The sequence below is a fragment of the Ursus americanus genome, chromosome X (genome assembly GCF_024610735.1).
Source record: "Ursus americanus isolate L20-20 chromosome X, mUrsAme1.1.p, whole genome shotgun sequence".
Lineage (NCBI taxonomy): Eukaryota > Metazoa > Chordata > Mammalia > Carnivora > Ursidae > Ursus > Ursus americanus.
The window spans coordinates 29,415,414-29,433,673 of record NC_142164.1 but is presented as its reverse complement, the minus strand read 5'-3'; the positions used below and the strand labels follow the sequence as shown (position 1 = coordinate 29,433,673).

Below are 18,260 nucleotides of genomic sequence, written 5' to 3'. Positions count from 1 at the left end.
TGACATTTATATGTGTTTCCCTCCAGTCTGTATACCTTTTGTTTCTTACAAAATAAGGATAATTCTGTATATTCCTTTTCATAGCCCTACGCTTAAGAGAGTATGGATGTTTTCTTGAGAAATTAGGCATACTTCTAAAACGTTATGTGTATTGGCCACATAGCATTCCACTGAACCAGCCGTCCACTGCTAGACATTCAGCATGTTTCCATGTTTTAAATCATGTAAAACAATAATTTTCCTTCCTACAGGTTTGCAAAGATCTTTGATTATCGTCTTAAGTTAAATTCCTAGAATGGAAGCCTAAGGGCACACACACTTGAAAGACTTTGGTACATACTGGAAAATCATTCAACAGAGAATAGTACAAATGTCTGTTTCTGCCACCAATATGCGAGAGCGTCTGTTTACCTATCCTTAGACCAACACTAAGTTTCTGAGGCTTTTAAACCACTGTGAAAGGAATTATTGAAAAATGGCATCGTAACGTTTAATTTGCGTTGTATCGGTGAAGGTGAACATTCTTTTTATTGTTCAACCCTATACATGTATTGTGTATATGTACACTTATATGTGAGTTGCCTACTCATGTCCCTGCCCATTTTTTTAAATTGGTGTTTGTCTCTGTCTTCTGGATCTGTAAAACCATGTTTTTTAAAGATTTTATTTCCTTATTTATTTGAGAGAGAGAAAGAGCGAGAGCACGAGCTGGGGGAGGAGCAGAGGGAGAGGGCCAAGTAGACTCCAGGCTGAGCACAGAGCCCAACACAGGGCTCGATCCCAGGACCCCAAGTTCATGACCTGAGCTGAAATCAAGAGTTGGGACGCTTAACCGACTGAGCCACCCAGGTGCCCCAAAGCATTTTGTATGTTAAGGAAAATAAGATGTTTTTGGTTTCCTGGTGAGATATGCAGGAGAAGAAATCCAACAATTCCTTACCCATATGGGATTGTAGGCTCAAGGAGAATTCGGGACTGGGGTATGAATTTAGGAGTGGGAGGTATGAAACTGGATGTGTTCTCTAAGAGATAGTACAGGGAGAAAAGAGCTGGAGATTGAATATAAGAAATGCCCCCAAATAAGGAATGGAAAGATTGAAAGGATTCTTCCAAGAGGGGAAAATGATCAGAAAAATCAGAGAGGACCCAGTAGTTTTCTGGCACCAGAGGCCAAGGTCGAAGTCAGGAAGAACTACAGAGAAGTAACTATTAATCTGGAATTTGGTGAAGGTCACTTTAGAATCCCTATTTCTTCTCTTTTTACCCCGTGTCCATCCAATACACAGAAATTAACTGGAAGGTTTGGGGACAAGGGGACATGGGAGCCAACAATTCCTTACCCATGTGTTTTTCTTGCTAAGATTTAAGGAGCAAACTCTGTCTCAGTGCTTATAGCCGAGAAAGCTTCAAAACCGTATTTGTATATATATTTCCTGCTTTAGGAAATCCTGTCTAGCAAGCACCATTGACTCTTGTTTTGATAAATCTTATAAGATGTCAAGGTCATCATTATGATTATTAGTCCTCATTGTTCAGAGCTAAATATGTAGAGGTAAAAAGGACATTGGACTGAATGTACACTGACCCCAGGACAGTCCCTGGAAGTTTCTGCCCCCTCCCTCACTAAAGCTCTGCTATCTTACCTCTTTCCTCTTTCTCTTTAAGGTGGCCTGATTAACTGAGGTCTTAATTACTGTGATTGCAGTTAACTGAAAGTTCCCTGGATTACAATGTGAACAAAAGAAGATGGAACTGACAACCTGGCCCAAAACTAATACCTGAAGTTATCATCTTGAGTAGCAGGTGGTGGGTGCCATGTTTAAGGCTGGAACTGAGATGCCAGAAAGGCCACGGTCACCAAATGTTAAAGGGCCCATTTCCGGGGCGCCTGAGTGGCTCAGTCGGTTAAGCGTCTGCCTTTGGCTCAGGTCACGATCCCAGGGATCGTGCCCCACATTGGGCTCCCTGCTCAGCGGGGAGTCTGCTTCTCCCTCTCCCTCTGCCCTCCCCCCACCAATTTGTGTGTTATCACGTGCTCTCTCTTAAATCAATAAAATCTTTTTTTTTTAATGGCCCATCACCTGTCACCCTGCAACCTCCCCTAGGAATCTATTCTATAGAAATTCAATGTCTGTACAAAGATCCATGTACAAGAAAATTCATTACAGCATTGACGATAATACTGAAAAACTAGGGGAAAAACCCATGTCTGATAATAGAAAAATATTTAACTAAATTTTGGTAAATGCATGTTCTAGAATATTCTGCAGCCATTGAGAAGAATGTGGTAGGTCTTGGGGTACCTGGATGGCTCAGTCCATTGAGCACCCAACTCTTGGTTTCAGTTCAGGTCGTAATCTCAGGGTCGTGGGATCGAGCCCCACATTGGGCTCCACACTCAGCGGGGAGCCTGCTTGAGATTCTCTCTCTCCCTCTCCCTCTGCTCCTCCCCCCACTCAGGTGCTCTCTCTCCCTCTTTCTCTCTAAAATAAATAAATAAGGGTACTGGGTGGTTCAGTCAGCTAACCGTCTGCCTTCAGCTCAGGTCACGATGCCAGGGTCCTGGGATCAAGGCCCGCCTCAGGCTCCCCGCTCAGGGAGGAGCCTGCTTCTCCCTCTCCCTCTGCCCGCTGCTCCCCCTACTTGTGCATGCTCTCTCTCCCTCAAATAAATAAATAAAATCTTTTTTTTTTAAACAAATTAAATAAATAAATAAATCCCTACAAAAGAAGAAGAAGAATGCAGCAGGTCCGTATGTTCCGATGCGAATATCTCCAAGACCTATCTAATAATGTAGAAAAAAGAAGTCATAGAACAACAAGCCCAAGGGGAGTCCATGCGTGCAAAAGAGCCCGACATATGTGTGTCTGCACATAGATGTATGTGGGCGCATAGAAAGGAGCCAGAGAAGATCCCACCAAAGCAGGCACATCGGTGCTGCCTCAGGGGAGTGAAGTGGAAACAGGGGCTTACTCGGGGGGGGGGGGGTAGTCAGTATGCTTCCATATTGTTTGATCCTTTTACAGCATGAATGTATTCACACATTACCCGTGTCATTTAGAAACATTTTTAATACAAGAAAAGAGAGTTCTCGCTCAGCTTTGCAGCAGGGGTAATTAGGATGCAGAGTCTGAGAAGAGCTAAAAGGAAGGCAAAATGAAAGAGAGCTCCTGAGAATTGAGAGAGCCCCCCCTCCCCCTCCCCTGCCCAATTACATTTCCTGTTTTCTCCCCATCTGCAGTCACCTGCGGTTTGAAATACGTTATACCACATTTCATATCACGGGCAGAAACATCGCTCTCTTTCTCTTCCGCCTCCTCCCCTGGGGACAGACCGATTTCGTTTGTTAATTGAATATTCAAAGGTTCATGTTACGAAGAACGAGTTATGGCGGTTCCAGCTGTACATCTCGCTCCCACTGCTGTTATTCTGAAAATAAAGAGTCCCATAAGCGCCCCAATGGGCAACCCCTGTCCCCCTCTCTGCTTCCCCCGCCCCTCTTCCAACCTTAGTGGTACAGGAAGCAAGCAGTACTTGAGGCCTCTGGGAACTGAGGGTGCTTCTGTGTCAATGGAGTTTCCTGCCTCCGCCCCCCCCCCCCATTCGGGGTGGCTAAGTTAGTAGCTGACATGCTGAAAAAGGAAACCCAAACAAGGCGCCTGGCCGGCTCAGTGGGGAGAGCATGGGACTCTTGATCTCGGGGTCGTGGGTTCAAGCCCCACATTGAAGGTAGAGATGACTTAAATAAATGAATAGGTACATAAGTATGAGACCAAAACAAAAAGGTTGGAACTCGTCGCTGACGACCGGCCTTTCCCTAAACTTTCTCCTCTGGCCTCTGCACATGTGTCACTTACTGCTGGGCCTGGCCTCTCACACCTTCCTTTCTCCATCTCCATCCCAGCCCTGAATGCCGATCTTTTGGGGAGGGGCAGAGGGAGAGGGAGAGAGAGAATCTTCACCAGGCTCCACGCCTAGCATAGAACCTGACTCGGGGCTCGATCTCACCACCCTGAGATCATGACATGAGTCCAAATCAAGAGCTGGACGCTTAACCGACTGAGCCACCCAGGCGCCCCTGAACACTGATCTTTGATAGACCCTGCTGAATATACAGCATCATTCCAATCATGGGGGAAAATGTATATGTATTTTTTAAAGCTTGGAAGAATATACAGTCGACCCTTGAGCAGCAAGGTTTGAACTGCCTGGGTCCACTTATACATGGATTTTTTTCAGAAATACAAGACAGGACTGTAAATGTGTTTTCCCTTCCTTATGGTTTTCTTCTCTTTTTTTAATGATTTTATTTATTTATTAGAGAGAGAGAGAGATGGAGGTAGGTGGGGGCAGGTGGAGACAGAGGGGGAGAGAGAGAGAGAGAATCTCAAACGGAGTCCAAGCTGAGCGAGGAGCAGATGCGGGACTTGATCTCACGACGCTGAGATCATGACCTGAGCCAAAATCAAGAATTGGACGCTTAACCAACTGAGCCACCCAGGCGCCTCCCCTTATGCTTTTCTTACTAACATTTTATTTCCTCTAGCTTACTTTATTGTAAGAATACAGTATGTCATACATACGACATACAAAATACATGCTAGTCCTACTATTTACGTGATAGGTAAAGCTTCAAGTCAGCAGTGGGCTGTTAGCAGTTAAGTTTTGGGGGAGACGAAAGTCATACATGGATTCTTCACTGTGCGGGGTCGGCGCCCCTAACCCCTGTGTTGGTCAACGTTACACCAAAATGGTGACAACAGTTACTTTTGAGTGGAAGAAATGTAGGTGCTGTTGCTTTTCTGCGTCTTCCAAATTTTCGACAATAGGCATCTTTTACCTTTTGGGGGGGCAGATTTGACTTTTATAATCAGAATAGAAATGTCAGTTTTTTAAAAAAGATTCTACGGCGATACTTTCTTAGGCAAGAAAGTAGCCTCAGATATTTTGGCAAAATCTTCAACCACAACTACCAGAAAGGTGCTTTACACACAGATGATCAGAAAATCCGGTTAAGTAGTCTGCTTTGGGACAGTTTTATTGTACGTAAACATTTATTTTACCAATAATACAACAAAGCCCTATTATTATCCTTATTATACCATTGTATATACATAACTTATTATTATACGGTATAACGTATTATTATAAGGATTCATGGGAACCAGAAGTCAAATCACATATCCTGAAACATGCAGCAAAAGCGCTTGCTGAAGTAATCAGGTGGCTGATGGCCCTATCTGCTGCCTCCAGCCAGGGGAGTGGATGCCACTGTATTATCTGCCGTAAGAACCACAAAAACACTGAGAAGTTCCCAGAGGTTAAAAAACAACAACCCTCCAGTGCGCCTCACACACATGTCAGGATTTCCCTTCTGCCGATTAAGCCAGGCTAAGAGGAAACTGACAAGAGTAGCAATGCCCTGAATTGGGAGAGAGACATTTGGGGGCCTGTCTGAGGAGAAAGAAGCCTTGCCCACGCTGGCCTTTCAGTGAGAGAGCAGCTTCGGGGACCCTGGGGAAGCGCAAAGGAACCCATCCTTACCATACAGGGAGCAGGCCCATTTTTTGGCAACTCCAGTAGATGAAACTCGGGATTTTAATACACCAGATCAATTCCTCAGTGGCTTTTCATTCTATAAAAGGATTCACAGCAGGATTCCATTACATGGCCAGCTCTCCCAGTGCATTTAAAATCGGATTCTAATAGACAGAAATTCAGCTGTCATGGATCTTTATAGGAAGACAATCGCTATACACACCCACATGGACAGACTATGGGAAGGCTGTTTCTATTCTTACAGAGCCCCTGCCGAGCTCAAAGCACAGACTTGCCTTTTCCACAACTCTCTCCCCCACCCGGCTCAAGGAGTCAAAGCAGGGAAGAGGTGGAGTTCAATCGGCCACCTCAGTCGGAAGCAGAAGCAGGCAAGAGCCTGCAAGAAATTCAGCTGCAGAACAAGGAAACAGAAGAACCATAGAGCCTTAGAGGTGGTCACGCCCTTAAGGCTCACCTACTCCCACCCGCTCATTTTACAAAAGGGGAAACAGAGACTCAGAGAGACGAAGTGACTTGTCTGGAGTCACAGAGGGATTTCGGGGCTGAGAGCGGTTTGGGGCTCCGCGGCCCTGTCAAGCCAACTGCCGCCTTCAGATGGAAAAGCTTGATTCCAAGTTGGCAGGTGTATTCCTTCATGCTGCTCAGGTTCTGGGGCTCTGGGCTTATGGCTTAAGGACAGTCACGATGGACAAGGGTCATGGATCACGACCTGGACCCCTGTGTGCTCACCAAGGTGGCTCTGGCCCACAGAAGGCGACAGAGGCAGCGGATGCCATGGAGAGGCTGGGACGTGCTCCTGCCTTCTGTCATTTGCCTCTCTTCTGACTTGGGCCTAAGGAAACCTGAGCCCCAGGGCGACCTCACCCAACTAGCCAGACCTAAGCAAAAACCAGTTCCACCTCAGGCCTGGGGCAACTCCTGCTGGGAGTGGGTCACCTTTCCCACATAGAGCCAGAAAGATTCCCTTCAAGCCAGGCTCTTTAAACAGAGTTTTCGAGGTGTCCTGGCCACTGTTATCTCCAATCTGCTTTAAAAAAAAAAAAAAGAAAGAAAGAAAAGAAAAGAAAGGTTTACTCACAGGCCTCTGGATGAATGCCCCACTGTCCTCTAGGGAGCCTGAATTTGCCTCTGCCTCCATCTGGTCTCATTTAAAGTGGATCCGAAAAAACCCAGTTCCTGCCTCTGCGCCGGTGTTCAGAGCCCGGGCCTCCACTGGGAAAGGAAACTCAGCACCACCTCACACCTCATCAGAGTCAGAAAGCAGAGATCTGCTCCTGTTACCCCAGGGCCTTCATTAGGGGTCACAGGGGGCCCTGCCAGGGGAAACCTGAGCCCTGAGTCCTGTCCCCGCCCCTCTCGAGAAGGCCTGCAAATCTTTTCCCCAGTCACCTTTCAGTGAGTGGAACAGATGACCCAAGCCCAGGGCCAGCAGAGAGCACTCGGCATAATTCCGCAGACGGCTGCCTCTAATGGGGAGACACAGAACAGGACGAGAACATTATTTCTCACCCTCCTGAGCATGTGGCCTCCTTCCTCTGTGCAGGCAGCGGAGAAACCCACGGTTTCAAATCCCAGCAGCAGAAGCCGCCTCCTGCCAAACCGAGGAGGAAGGGTCTGTGTTTCTAATTTATTCTGCTCCCCCCCAAGTTGTTACTTAAAATAATCCATCATTACACGGCTGGTGGCTCCAAGATTTTTATTTAAAGCAACATGGGAAGAAAGAAAAAGAAAGAAAACCCACACATAACCCATGACTGCGCTATCTGGGATCGAAGCTGAGAATCTTTTTACCATCACGGGGTCTTCAAGGCACCCAAGTATATCCTTCTCTGACCCCCCCACGGGTGCGCTGGGGTGGGGGGGGGAATGCAGTGAAGAGAGGGGGAAGTTAGGGTCTGGCAGGATTTGTATTTCTTCGAAATGTCACGAAAAGGTCAGGTTTGGTTGTTTTGAAGGCATCTTTGTCATCCGGTGTGCGTCTCATTGTTTCATCCACTGAGCAGCACTAACCCTTTGGACTAAGTCCCTTGGTCTCCCTGTACCCATAAAAGAAGAAAACACGAATACGTGTGCAGGAAATAGAGATGAAAGCATTGTGAGACCGTCGAAAAAAACACGTTACACTGATCCGTGGTATTCTCTTTCCTTGCTTTTTTCTCTTTCTCTTCTTTGAATGTGGTCTGAAAAGTACACGCAACTTAAAAGCCCTTCTCCGTTGTTCAGGCTAATACGAAACCACCGCTCTGATAATCCAGAAACCCAGGCAAGTCTAGAAATCAGTCCTATTTCGTTCTGGAATACCCTTTTCCAGAGGACTTATCTTCCTAATTAGTTTTGCGCCGACTCATGCAACGGGTTTGCCCCCTTACAGCACACAAAGGGAGGGACGTGCTGGGTAACAAAGCCAGCAATTAACAGAAAATTTACAGCAGAGGCTCCGCAAGGTAAACGCCCTGCACATGACTGCAGATCAAAATCTCATTATACTGTACAGACAAATCGCTCAGCTGTAATGCAGTTTTGTAATAAGAACACTGCTAACACTCAACATTTCCAGGATTTAGAAAATGAAAGGAAACGGGGCGGGGGGGGGGGGGGCTGATTCCTCCCTATCATCTGGAAGCTCTCAGAGGGCACGGTCCTGTGTGCCTTGGCACCACCATATCCCTTAGCACCTGGCACGGGGCCTGGCAGAGTTGGTGCCCAATCAACACGCGTTGAAGGAATGAATGAGAATAAAAGCATGTGAATTAACAAATGAAATGTTCCCTGCCCAGGAGCAGAGTGAGTGCTCACCCATCTTCACACCTACCCCCTTTCTTAGCTGAAGCCCTCGGAAGTCCTTTCCTGTCACCCACCGCCCCCACTGGAGGCTGGATTGGGTCCCCTCGTAAGGAATTCTTAGAGCAGACAGCAGCTCTGCTGTGCAGCACCGATCACAGTGATAATTATATAATTATTTAAGTCTGCCTCCACTACTAGATCGTAAACTCCCTGAGGGAAGGGACCCGGAAGCACTTGATGGTGGGGGGGAGGGGACATTGTCATCTCCCGCCCAGCTTTTTCTTTAGAAAGTTCTCAAACACATAGAAAAGTTAAAAAATGGTAACCGTGATCACCAATGTAACCTTGGTTTAGAGTCAATAATTTTTATTACTCGGTGCCATGTAAATTTTCTTTTTATGTTTAAAGATTTACTTATTTATTTATCTGAGAGAGAAAGAGAGTGCAGGTAGGCAAGCAGGAAGGGGGGAAGGGCAGAGGCAGAGAGAGAATCTCAAGCAGACTCCCCGCTGAGCACGGAGCCCTCTCCCCAGGCGGGGCTTGATCCCACAACCCTGAGTTCACAACCTGAGCCAACCCTGAGTTCACGACCTGAGCCAACCCTGAGTTCATGACCTGAGCCAACCCTGAGTTCACGACCTGAGCCAACCCTGAGTTCACGACCTGAGCCAACCCTGAGATCACAGTAGACCCTGAGATCATGGACTGAGAGGACCCTGAGTTCACGGACTGAGCCGACCCTGAGATCACGACCTGAGCTGAAAGCAAGAGTCAGGCAATCAGCCGACTGAGCCACCCAGGCGCCCCAGACATGTCAATTTTCTGCGCTGTATCCTCAGGGGAGGTATGGTACATACTGGGGTTTTGCTCTCCCTGCTTGGGGTAGAACATTACTTTTAGTATGAGGTGGTACAGATGGCTGAGGCAGGGAGCTTCCAGGGGAATCGATGGGGCAGAGTTAGTCCCCGCCAAGATCTTTCATTTGGGAGAAAGACCGATAGGGCTACCACCGGAGGAGAGCATCACTGTCCACATTGTGGGATCAGTTGAAGCCAGAATCAATGAGCTGTTCTTTCTATGGGCCAGCGCTTACAGTCTGGACCCCAAAATGCAACACTGAAAGAAACAGCTCAATGAAAAAGCCAGAAGATGCAGCCCCTGAGGCCTGGGCTGTGCCTTGCTAGGTGACCTTGGACAAGTCATGTAACCGCGAAGAATAAATATTAATAGCCCAAGCCACCTCACAGGCAGGAGCTGGGAGTGGAGACATCCCAAGAATCTTCTATAGTTCTCTAATTATTTCACAGTGTCCACAATCTTTCTCTCAAACTAGACCATAAGCTTAAAAGCCAGGAACTATGTCTACTACTTTCCTCTTTCTTTCTTTCTTTCTTTCTTTCTTTCTTTCTTTCTTTCTCTCTCTCTTTCTTTCTCTCTCTCTCTTTCTTTCTCTTCCTTTCTTCCTTTCTTTCTTTCTTTCTTTCTTTCTTTCTTTCTTTCTTTCTCTCTCTCTCTCTCTCTCTCTCTCTCTCTCTCGTCGAGTTGACCAGGGCGGGCCATAGTGCTGGACACTTATCAGTCAAAAGTCAACGTGTGGACACAACGGAGGAATAGTTTTGCCATACAGAATCTTCGTGGTGTTCGTTCAGATGGGATGGGATCATATTGCGTACACAGGAGCTGAACTTCCAACGCGTGCATGTCCAAATAAGGGTCCTATCCAAAACTCCATGGCCTGTCTTAAGTCTCTAAGGATGTTACCTTACCAGCCGTGGTGCCCTTCAACTGCCTGGAGAGAACACGCCCCACACGCACACACCAGAGCACTGCTTGGATGGTGCCACGTGTCAGAGCTCATTCAGAAGAACTCCTATGCTAGGCACACTTAGGTCGATTCTCCAGTCTTCTCTTCCCAGACCCTGGATATGAGGTCCTTGGAAGAAACAAGCCGCAACCAGACATCCAAGGTCTCCTGAGCTAATTCCATCTTCCCCTGGTGAATTACAACTTCTTGCAGACACAAAGGAGAGCAGAGAGACAAATGACACATAAACAAGAGCTTTACAGACTGGGGGAGGGGGGGCAGGGAGAGTGACGTCAGTTTTCCCAGAAACCCATTTATCCTGATAACAAGGTCTCAAGTGCTTGGGCTGCTCTTTCAGCTTCAGAATCTGGCATACAATTATGTTCTTCATCATACAATATGGGCAAGGCCAGCCAGAGCAAACTGGAACCACGCAAAGCAAACCAAATGGCCCTAAATCACCCCCACCCCCCATCCACCGAACAAAGGGGACCTCTGGGTTGCCTGAATCTGCCTGAGGTGAAACACAACCTTCTGGAATGTTCCGCATTACAACATCTGCCCTGCAATCCTAATCCAGGCAAGGGGGACTGGTGACAGAGCATGGACAGGTCGATGCAAATTAATTAGTGACGAGAAAAATCATTAGCATCCTTTTAGGTCACTAAAGATGGGAGCAAGCGTAATCCAGGAGCCTAATCCCTCTCCTTAAACCACGCCATCTCTAAAATGCAGGTAATGGGGAGCAGAAAAGCACTCTGGTAACCTCAAAATGCCACAGCAATAAATATGACAGTGCCAATCTTAGAGAGAAGAGAATTCTCTCAAATTCCATTATCACAGAGGCCTGTCTGTCTCCTCCTGGTCCTTCCACATCATGACTGCATAACCAGCTTGGTGCTGGGGTCTGCAGGGGTTGGGGGGGTTCAAAAGAAATCACCCTGCCCTTCCAAACAGGGACAAAAAGGGTGGACTAAATTCACGTATATCTGTAGAGAAAATACTACACCAGATACTGGGTTCAGATTTTGAAAACAAAAACAAATCAATTTCAATTACACCAAATACCTAGAGGCTTTTTTTTTTTTTTTTTTTGCCCTGGAATTGCAGTGCATGGACTATTTACCTAAATTAGTAAGCCACAAGGTTTAAAAACTTTTGTGTGTGTGTAGTTGAGAGATTTTCATCCCGTATAATTTGGTGTTATGGGGTTCACCTGCCTCTACTTCGCTCTCCCTCACCACAGAGTGAGAGTAACTGTGGGCTTCTGAAGACCCCAGATACCCACGGGTGAAGAGAAAGCCTAGACTGTTCCCTCAAATGGAATCATCCCCTCCCTTTACAGCCAAACTTCTGGTCTAAAAAAACCCAAACAAATATGGAGCTCAGGTCACTTCGGTATGATTTCTCTGAACATCCCAGGCTGGAAAACTTCAGTTCTTTAAAAGAAGGTTTTGTGTGGGTTTTTTTTTTTTTTTCCCCTAGAGTCTGCTGCCAACAAAAAGAGACGGCACCGCTTTTGCAAGACTCACACTTATTTTCCTGAGTCCCCATAGAAAGAAACCAGCTCCAGCTCCACAGGTTTTGGCATTCAAGCCCAGGTACACTGAACACGCACCCGAGGGGGACCCCCAGAGGCCCACAAAACCCCAGGCAAGGATCCAGAAACATGCCAAAATACGCAGCCAGCCACCCCCAGACCAGCGAGCTGCACGCACACACACACACACACACACACACACGCACGCACCCACGGGACCCCCAGCTCAAGCAGAGCGGGGCCGGGACCCACGCACACACGCCACGGAGGTAAGCGCCCACAGAGAAACAGGCGGACTCATCCAGGGTCACAGACAGCCCCGGCGCCGCCGCCCGCCCGGGAGGCACGAGTGCGCGCGCGTGCACTCAGACGCACACGGCGATATACACACACACAGACGCAGTCACATATGTAATGCACATGGAGAAACCCTACCCCAGCCAGTCCCCTCCCTGCCCCCCTCACCACTCACCGCCTCCTGGCCCGGTCTCACCCCAGCCCCGCGCCCCTCTTCCGCAGGAGGCCCGGGTCCCGGGGGGCGGCTGGACGCAGGGGCGCGGCCCGACGGCAGGAGGAAGCGAGACCTGGGGGTCTGGGACCCCGAGGGCTCGGCGGCCCGTTCGGCCATTCATTCGGCAACGCCCCAGCGGCGCGGCGGCAGCTGCGGCGAGGGAGGCGGCGGCGCTCACTGCAGCTCTTGGGCAATGCAAGTTCAGCTGCCGGCCCGCAGCCTCCGCCAGGCCCCCCCACCCGCCCGCCACCAGCGCTCTCGGGGACAGGCTGGGGGAGTGAGCCGCTGACCCCGGGAGCAGAAGTCCCGCCGCGCCCTGGCTCCTAATGCTGCCCGCTGCCCTCGCGGCGGCCGTGGCGGCGGCCAGGTCTCCTCCGCCCTTCCCAGGCCCCCGGCCCCGGCGCCGGCACCCCAGCCCTGCACTCACCACCTGGCGAGCTATATCGGTCGCTGCCATCGCTCCTGCGTCCGCCAGGGCTGCCACGGGTGCCGCCGCAACCGGAGCTACAGCACAAGAAACAGCGGAGCTCCTCCGACAAAGAGAAAGTGTTACACTTCGGGCGCGACCAAGTCCGGTGGGGGGAGGTGCGAGGGAGGGGCCCCCGCGCCGCTGCTCCAACCCCAACCTCCCCTCTATCGCCCACCCCCTCGGAAGTGGGGTACGGGGAGGGGGCGGATTTCACGCGCCGCTTCCCGCTGCGGCGAGCCCAGTTCCAGTTCTCCCTGCAACCTCAGCTGTAGGCCTTTGCGAAGGGGGGCGGGGGCTCCCCTCGGTGACCACGTCCTCTGCCCCCCCCGCCACTGGGCTCCGTGGTACGTCCCGACCTCTGCTGAATTGTCACACCCCCCTGCTCTCGCCTTACATCCCAGAGTCCCCAGACCCCGGAGGCTGGAAGGGAGCCCCTGCCCCTCCCCCTCCCGCGCGCAGCTCCGCGGCTGAGCTCTGCAGTCCTCCTCCCCCTCCTCCCAGCCCCCTGCACCCCCTCTTCCTCTCCACCGAGATCTCGGGGTGCTCGGATGGGAGCTCCCGCGGCTGGAGACTCGAGGCTCCACTACACCTCCTCCCACCCCCCATGGCCCGGGAGTGCTGCTGGGGCGGGAGGAGGGGGGCAGCTGCAGCACCTGCCGCTCCACAGTGGAGCTTAGAGAGCGGGCAGTTTGGGGGGAGCCGCACTGCGGCCCAGCAGCTGAGCTGTGACGTGCGTAGTCCGAGGCCCGCGGACTCGAGGTCCCCTTCTGCCCTGGGGTTTCCAAGCTTCGGATGCTGTGGGCTGTAATTTCGTGGAGCCGAGCTCACCACTGTTAGGTACTTAATACAGACGGACCTCCACGTCTCCTCTCCCCACCAAGCCCTAGAAGCTCAGCGTGTGAGCGGGGGCTCAGATCACGGCTCCCTTCTAGTGCCGGGGTGGCCGGGGAGTCTCAGAGGAGGAGCTTGGGCATGAAGACCCCCAGCTCTGTCGAGCGGGATGTGGGAGTGACGCGGAGCGGCCTCCGGTGGCTCTGTCCCGCCCGGATTTCCCCTTCACCTTCGCTCAGCCCCAGAGAAGGCGGCTGGCGGTGCGCAGTGAGAGCCTCCGAAGGCAGAGGCTGTGCCAAGCTGCTTTCCTTTTCCTCCTGGCCAACCGCGGCCGCGGGTCCTCTCCCTCGCCCTCGGCACCTCTCCCCTTCTCCAGCCCTGACGCCCCCCACCCCACCCGGGGAGTGGCCCCTTGCTAGCTCCCTGGCACTAGCGAACCCTGGCAGACCTGGCGTGCCCGAGGCCCTAGCAGGCGGACACTGCGCTCCACTAGAGCTTCGGTAGGGCTGCCGCTCTGGTCTCGGAGGGGCGCCCAGACCCTCAAGTGGAACCCGAGACGGCAGGGGGAGGCAGGCCTACGGACAAAAGCCGGGACAGCGAGGTGGCCCGAATGGGGCAGGGCACATGGCCCCGAAGCGGCCCAAAGGCGGGAGCGGCTGAGGGGGAGGCAGGAGGGAGGAAAGGAGAAAAACAGGAACCAGGGAGAGAGAAGGAGAAGGGACCCGATGCCGAAGCCCAGGCCTGGGGAGAAGGAGGGATGGCAGAGAAAGGGGGTGGCCACATGACGTGCTTCCCTGGCACTCGGTTCCACCTGCCGGGCAGTGCTTCTCCCACTGTGTCAGGGAGCTTAGACTCTACGTGCGGTGCGCACCTCGAGAACAGGGACTCCGCAAATAACATCCCCAGTGCCTAGTTCGGGGTCTGGCATCCAGGAAGCGCCCAATTAAGCGTTTCCTGAGCAAGAGGGCAGGGAATTGGGATGAGGGGAGGGGCGGGTACAGAAGAAAGAGACGCGAGGAGGGGGTACCAGTCGGGACAGTCCTGACGAGCCAAGTATTGAGGGTGCCCACCGTGTGCCTATCATTGCGCTAGAGACCCAGGAGAGGCCAAAAGAGAAGAGCCTGGCACAATCAGGGACCAGTACAGGGGAGTTCAGTAGACAGCGCAGGCCCTCGGGGCAGATGGCGATGGCAGGGAAGAGGGGCCGCTGTAGTCTCCGAGGCCCGCCAGGGTGCTGGGGCAGGGCCTGGGGGAGGCGCCGGACCCTGGATTGGGGTGGCAGCGGCACTCCGGGCTAGCGCTGTATATGAGGAACCACTGTACGGCTGGGCCCAGACCGGATGGGGGCGGGGAGTCAGAGGTGACTGGCCGCTTCCCGGCTGGGTGTCTGGGAGGAAAACAGGTCTTCCCTGGCAAAGCCTGGGGTGTGGTGGACGGAGAAGGGCTCGAGGTCACTAAGTGATCTGGACATGGGACTTGGGTGGTGACGGGACGAGAGGGGTGCATCTGGAAGCCAGAGGCGAGAGCTGATACCCAGAGCATCGCGAGCGGAACCCAGAGGAGGGCCTGGTGTGGCTGGGCTTCCCGGGAATCCTGCCTGCTCTGGCGTACTGCCAGCCCCGCCACCCCCCATCTCACCCCACCCCCAAGCCTGAGCGCTCCGCACTGACCAAAGCTCCGTACATTTCAGCCCCTCCAGGGGGTACCTTGGCTCAAAATCCTTGGTGCCCCTCCCATGTGACCCACTCCCCCCCGCCTGTCCCTAGGGACCCTCAGAACCTGGGAGGCCCTCTCCTCCAAAAATCTGGACCTCCAGATGGGAACCAAGTGTGTAATTCAAGTCTCCTGCAATCCTTTGGTCCGTCTAGGACCTGCTGCCTGCTGCCGCAAGCCCTTGCTGGGTCCTGGGCATCCCGGGTCCCCTGGGCTGTGGGTTGGTATTGACATGTGTCGGTGTGCATTCGTATGTGTCAGTGTGTGTGTCAGCCATGTGTCTGTGCGTTTCAGCATGTGTCAGTGTGTGTGTGTTGGCATGTGTTTAGTCCTATGTTTGTGTTTGTTGTGTGTCTGCCAGTGTGTGTCTGTTTCAGTATGTGTCTGTGACTGTGTTGATGTGTGTGTCAGAGTGTATTTTCAGTGTGTGTTGGTATGCGTATAAAGGCGTGCATGCCAGTATTGGGTGTTGGTGTGTGTGTCGGTATGTGTGTATGTTGGTATTTGTGTCGTTGTGTGCGTGTGTCGGTGTGCATACGTCCGCATGGGTGTGTGTATGCGCAGAGTTTTTAGCTCACTGTGTTCTCGACTTTACATAGCTTGGCCTCACTCCATACAGTGGGCCAATGACTGAGAGCTGCGGATTATGTTTATTTCAGCAAAGAGGTTTGGAAACTCACTGGGTTGGTGTTTCCCAATCTTTGGTCCTGGGTCACCTGCCCAGGCCCAGGGCAGGCAGAAAGGCTGAGGCAAGAGGCCTCATGAAGGGTCAGTTTCTGGGGCGCCTGGGTGGCACAGTCGTTAAGCGTCTGCCTTCGGCTCAGGGCGTGATCCTGGCGTTGTGGGATCGAGCCCCACATCAGGCTCCTCCGCTAGGAGCCTGCTTCTCCCTCTCCCACTCCCCCTGCTGTGTTCCCTCTCTCACTGGCTGTCTCTCTGTCAAATAAATAAATAATCTTTTTTTAAAAAAAAAGGGTCAGTTTCTTCCTTGAATGTCTGTCCCCATTGAGTGGAGCAAAAGATCCCCTTCGCGAAGAGGCATCGTGGACCCTCAGACGCTGCCATGAACACGTGCCCATGTTCCATGTGTCCTGCGGGGATCCCTCGGGCCCAGCGCAGTGTCTGGCAGGGGCTCAATCAATGTCTGTTGAGTGAATGAATGAACGGAAGCATTTAAACGTGCTGTTTTCAGTGTTTCCACTGTCCTTGAGGAAGCTGGAGCACGCAGCGATTGCCCAGGGCCAGCAGGTGACTGTCATTAGCATGCTAATGTTGTTTGTGGAACGAGGCTCCTGGGGAGGGGAAATGGCTACCCCTGCTAGATGGGAGTGGACCCTAATTGGAGCCAAGCTTTAGAAAAGGCACTCACTGCTGGGGCAGCTAAAACTGAATGGGGAAGCGGGGAGGGGAAAGAGGGCGATGAAATGGAGCTAAGAGCTCAGGAAAGCCTTTGTCCTGAAATGGTGGCTTTATGAAAAGAGGAAGAGAGGGATGGTAGTGTTGGGCTAAAGCAAAGAAGCTAGAGAACAATCTGAAAAGATCAGAAAGTTGGAGGAGGAGGACGAGGCAAAGCAGGGGGAAAATGATCTGGGATGAAACAAATCCACATAGTGCCGAGGGACTTGGGTGGTGACAGGACGAGAGGGGCGCATCTGGAAGCCAGAGGCGAGAGCTGATACCCAGAGCATCTCGAGCGGAACCCGGAGGAGGTTCAGAGGCGGAGTCAGGACCAAGTAAGTGTTCCTTTGTGTATCATTACCTGCTGCCCCTGGTTTCACACTCATTCACCCCAGTGGTTGTCAAAACTGGTCTTTGTCTAGCAGCATCACCTGGGACGTTAGTAGAAATGCAAGTTCCCAGCCCCCACCCGAGACCTACTGAATCAGCCCCTAGAGGTCTGGGACCCAGCAACCTGTGTCTGAACTTAATGCTGAAGTGTGAGAACCACTGATCATCTGAAATCTAGCCCATGGAGGGATGGTACACAGGACGGGTAAGGTACGGTGGGATATCGGGGAAAAGCTTGCAGCCTGGGCTCCAGCAACGATGGCAGATCCTGGTGGATTTCTACATGGACTGCATAAGGTTACAGAGTGCGTTGGGTTGGGGAAGGCGTGCCAAAAAGGTGCAGATGGCACCCCTGTAGGGAGCTGGAGGATTCTAAAAATAAACTTCACTTCCTTTGCAATTGTACTCACTCATTCCACAAATAGGCACCCAGTCCCCATTGCACATCAGCCACCGTGCTAGGTGCCAGAGAACTCACACAAGAATCCCTCCTGCCACCTGAGGGACCTCCCGGGCCAGCTGGCAGGTAGCTCCACAAACAAGCAGTGACCTCATCAGTCCAGAGCAAGACCTTGGGGAGATAGAGAGCCAGAGAGGTGAAGATGGCACCTGAAGGAATAGTCATCGGGTGGAGTCTTGAAGAATGAGTAGTAGGTTATCTGGCCATCAAGGCAGGGGGGGGGGAGTGGCAGGCAGTAGAATGGTATTTGTAAAATCACAAGACAGCCAACATTTAGCAAATTCCAATTCTTGGCCCTGGGGGAAGGGGGGGTTCAGTGGCTATCAATGAAGCTAGAAGATAAGATGAGGTCAGATCTGGAAGCATCACATTGGTCTTGTCAAAGAGTTTAGGTTTCATGCTCCAGAGTAGGGGTTCTCAAGTTGTGCTCTCCGGGGACAATGCCTGCTCAGTCTGGAAACACGCCCGCCGCAAACGGATGGAGGCTCACAGTGAAAAAAAGAAAAAAAAAATCAGATAATGGGTAGAAATGTCTCTTAACTTTTTTTAACCATAAATTTTTCCTAAATCTTTGACAGATGCTCCTGTTTATCTGCTAGGAAGCAACAAAATGAATGAACAAGAAGCAAATGAATATTAAACAGACAATCCCAGTATTGATCATGCTTAATTCAACAGTTTATTTTTTTCGTGGACATCTGTGCTTGTGCTATGATTTCATATTGCACACACATAATGTGAACGTATTTTCTGCTAGTAGTATTCTTTTGAAAAGTGTTTTATTTCTTTTTTTTAGAGATT

General features: G+C 51.3%; 1 protein-coding gene across 6 annotated transcripts in view; it reads right to left on the bottom strand.

Moving 5' to 3' along the window:
* The window catches only part of SEPTIN6 (septin 6), a 63,376-nt gene extending 50,451 nt beyond the window's left edge, over window positions 1–12,925 (bottom strand). For 3 of the 6 annotated variants that reach the window (XM_045787455.2, XM_045787457.2, XM_045787456.2), the window contains exon 1: window positions 12,160–12,307. Coding sequence is in view for 1 of the 6 variants with exons in the window: in XM_045787454.2 (XP_045643410.2) it covers window positions 12,626–12,655 (30 nt within the window). In the remaining 5 variants the exon portion in view is untranslated. Of the gene's footprint in view, window positions 1–12,159; window positions 12,311–12,625 lie in introns of those variants that run through there. The other 3 variants (XM_045787454.2, XM_045787453.2, XM_045787458.2) reach the window with 3 other exon arrangements.
* Between the last annotated feature and the right edge of the window lie 5,335 nt (window positions 12,926–18,260).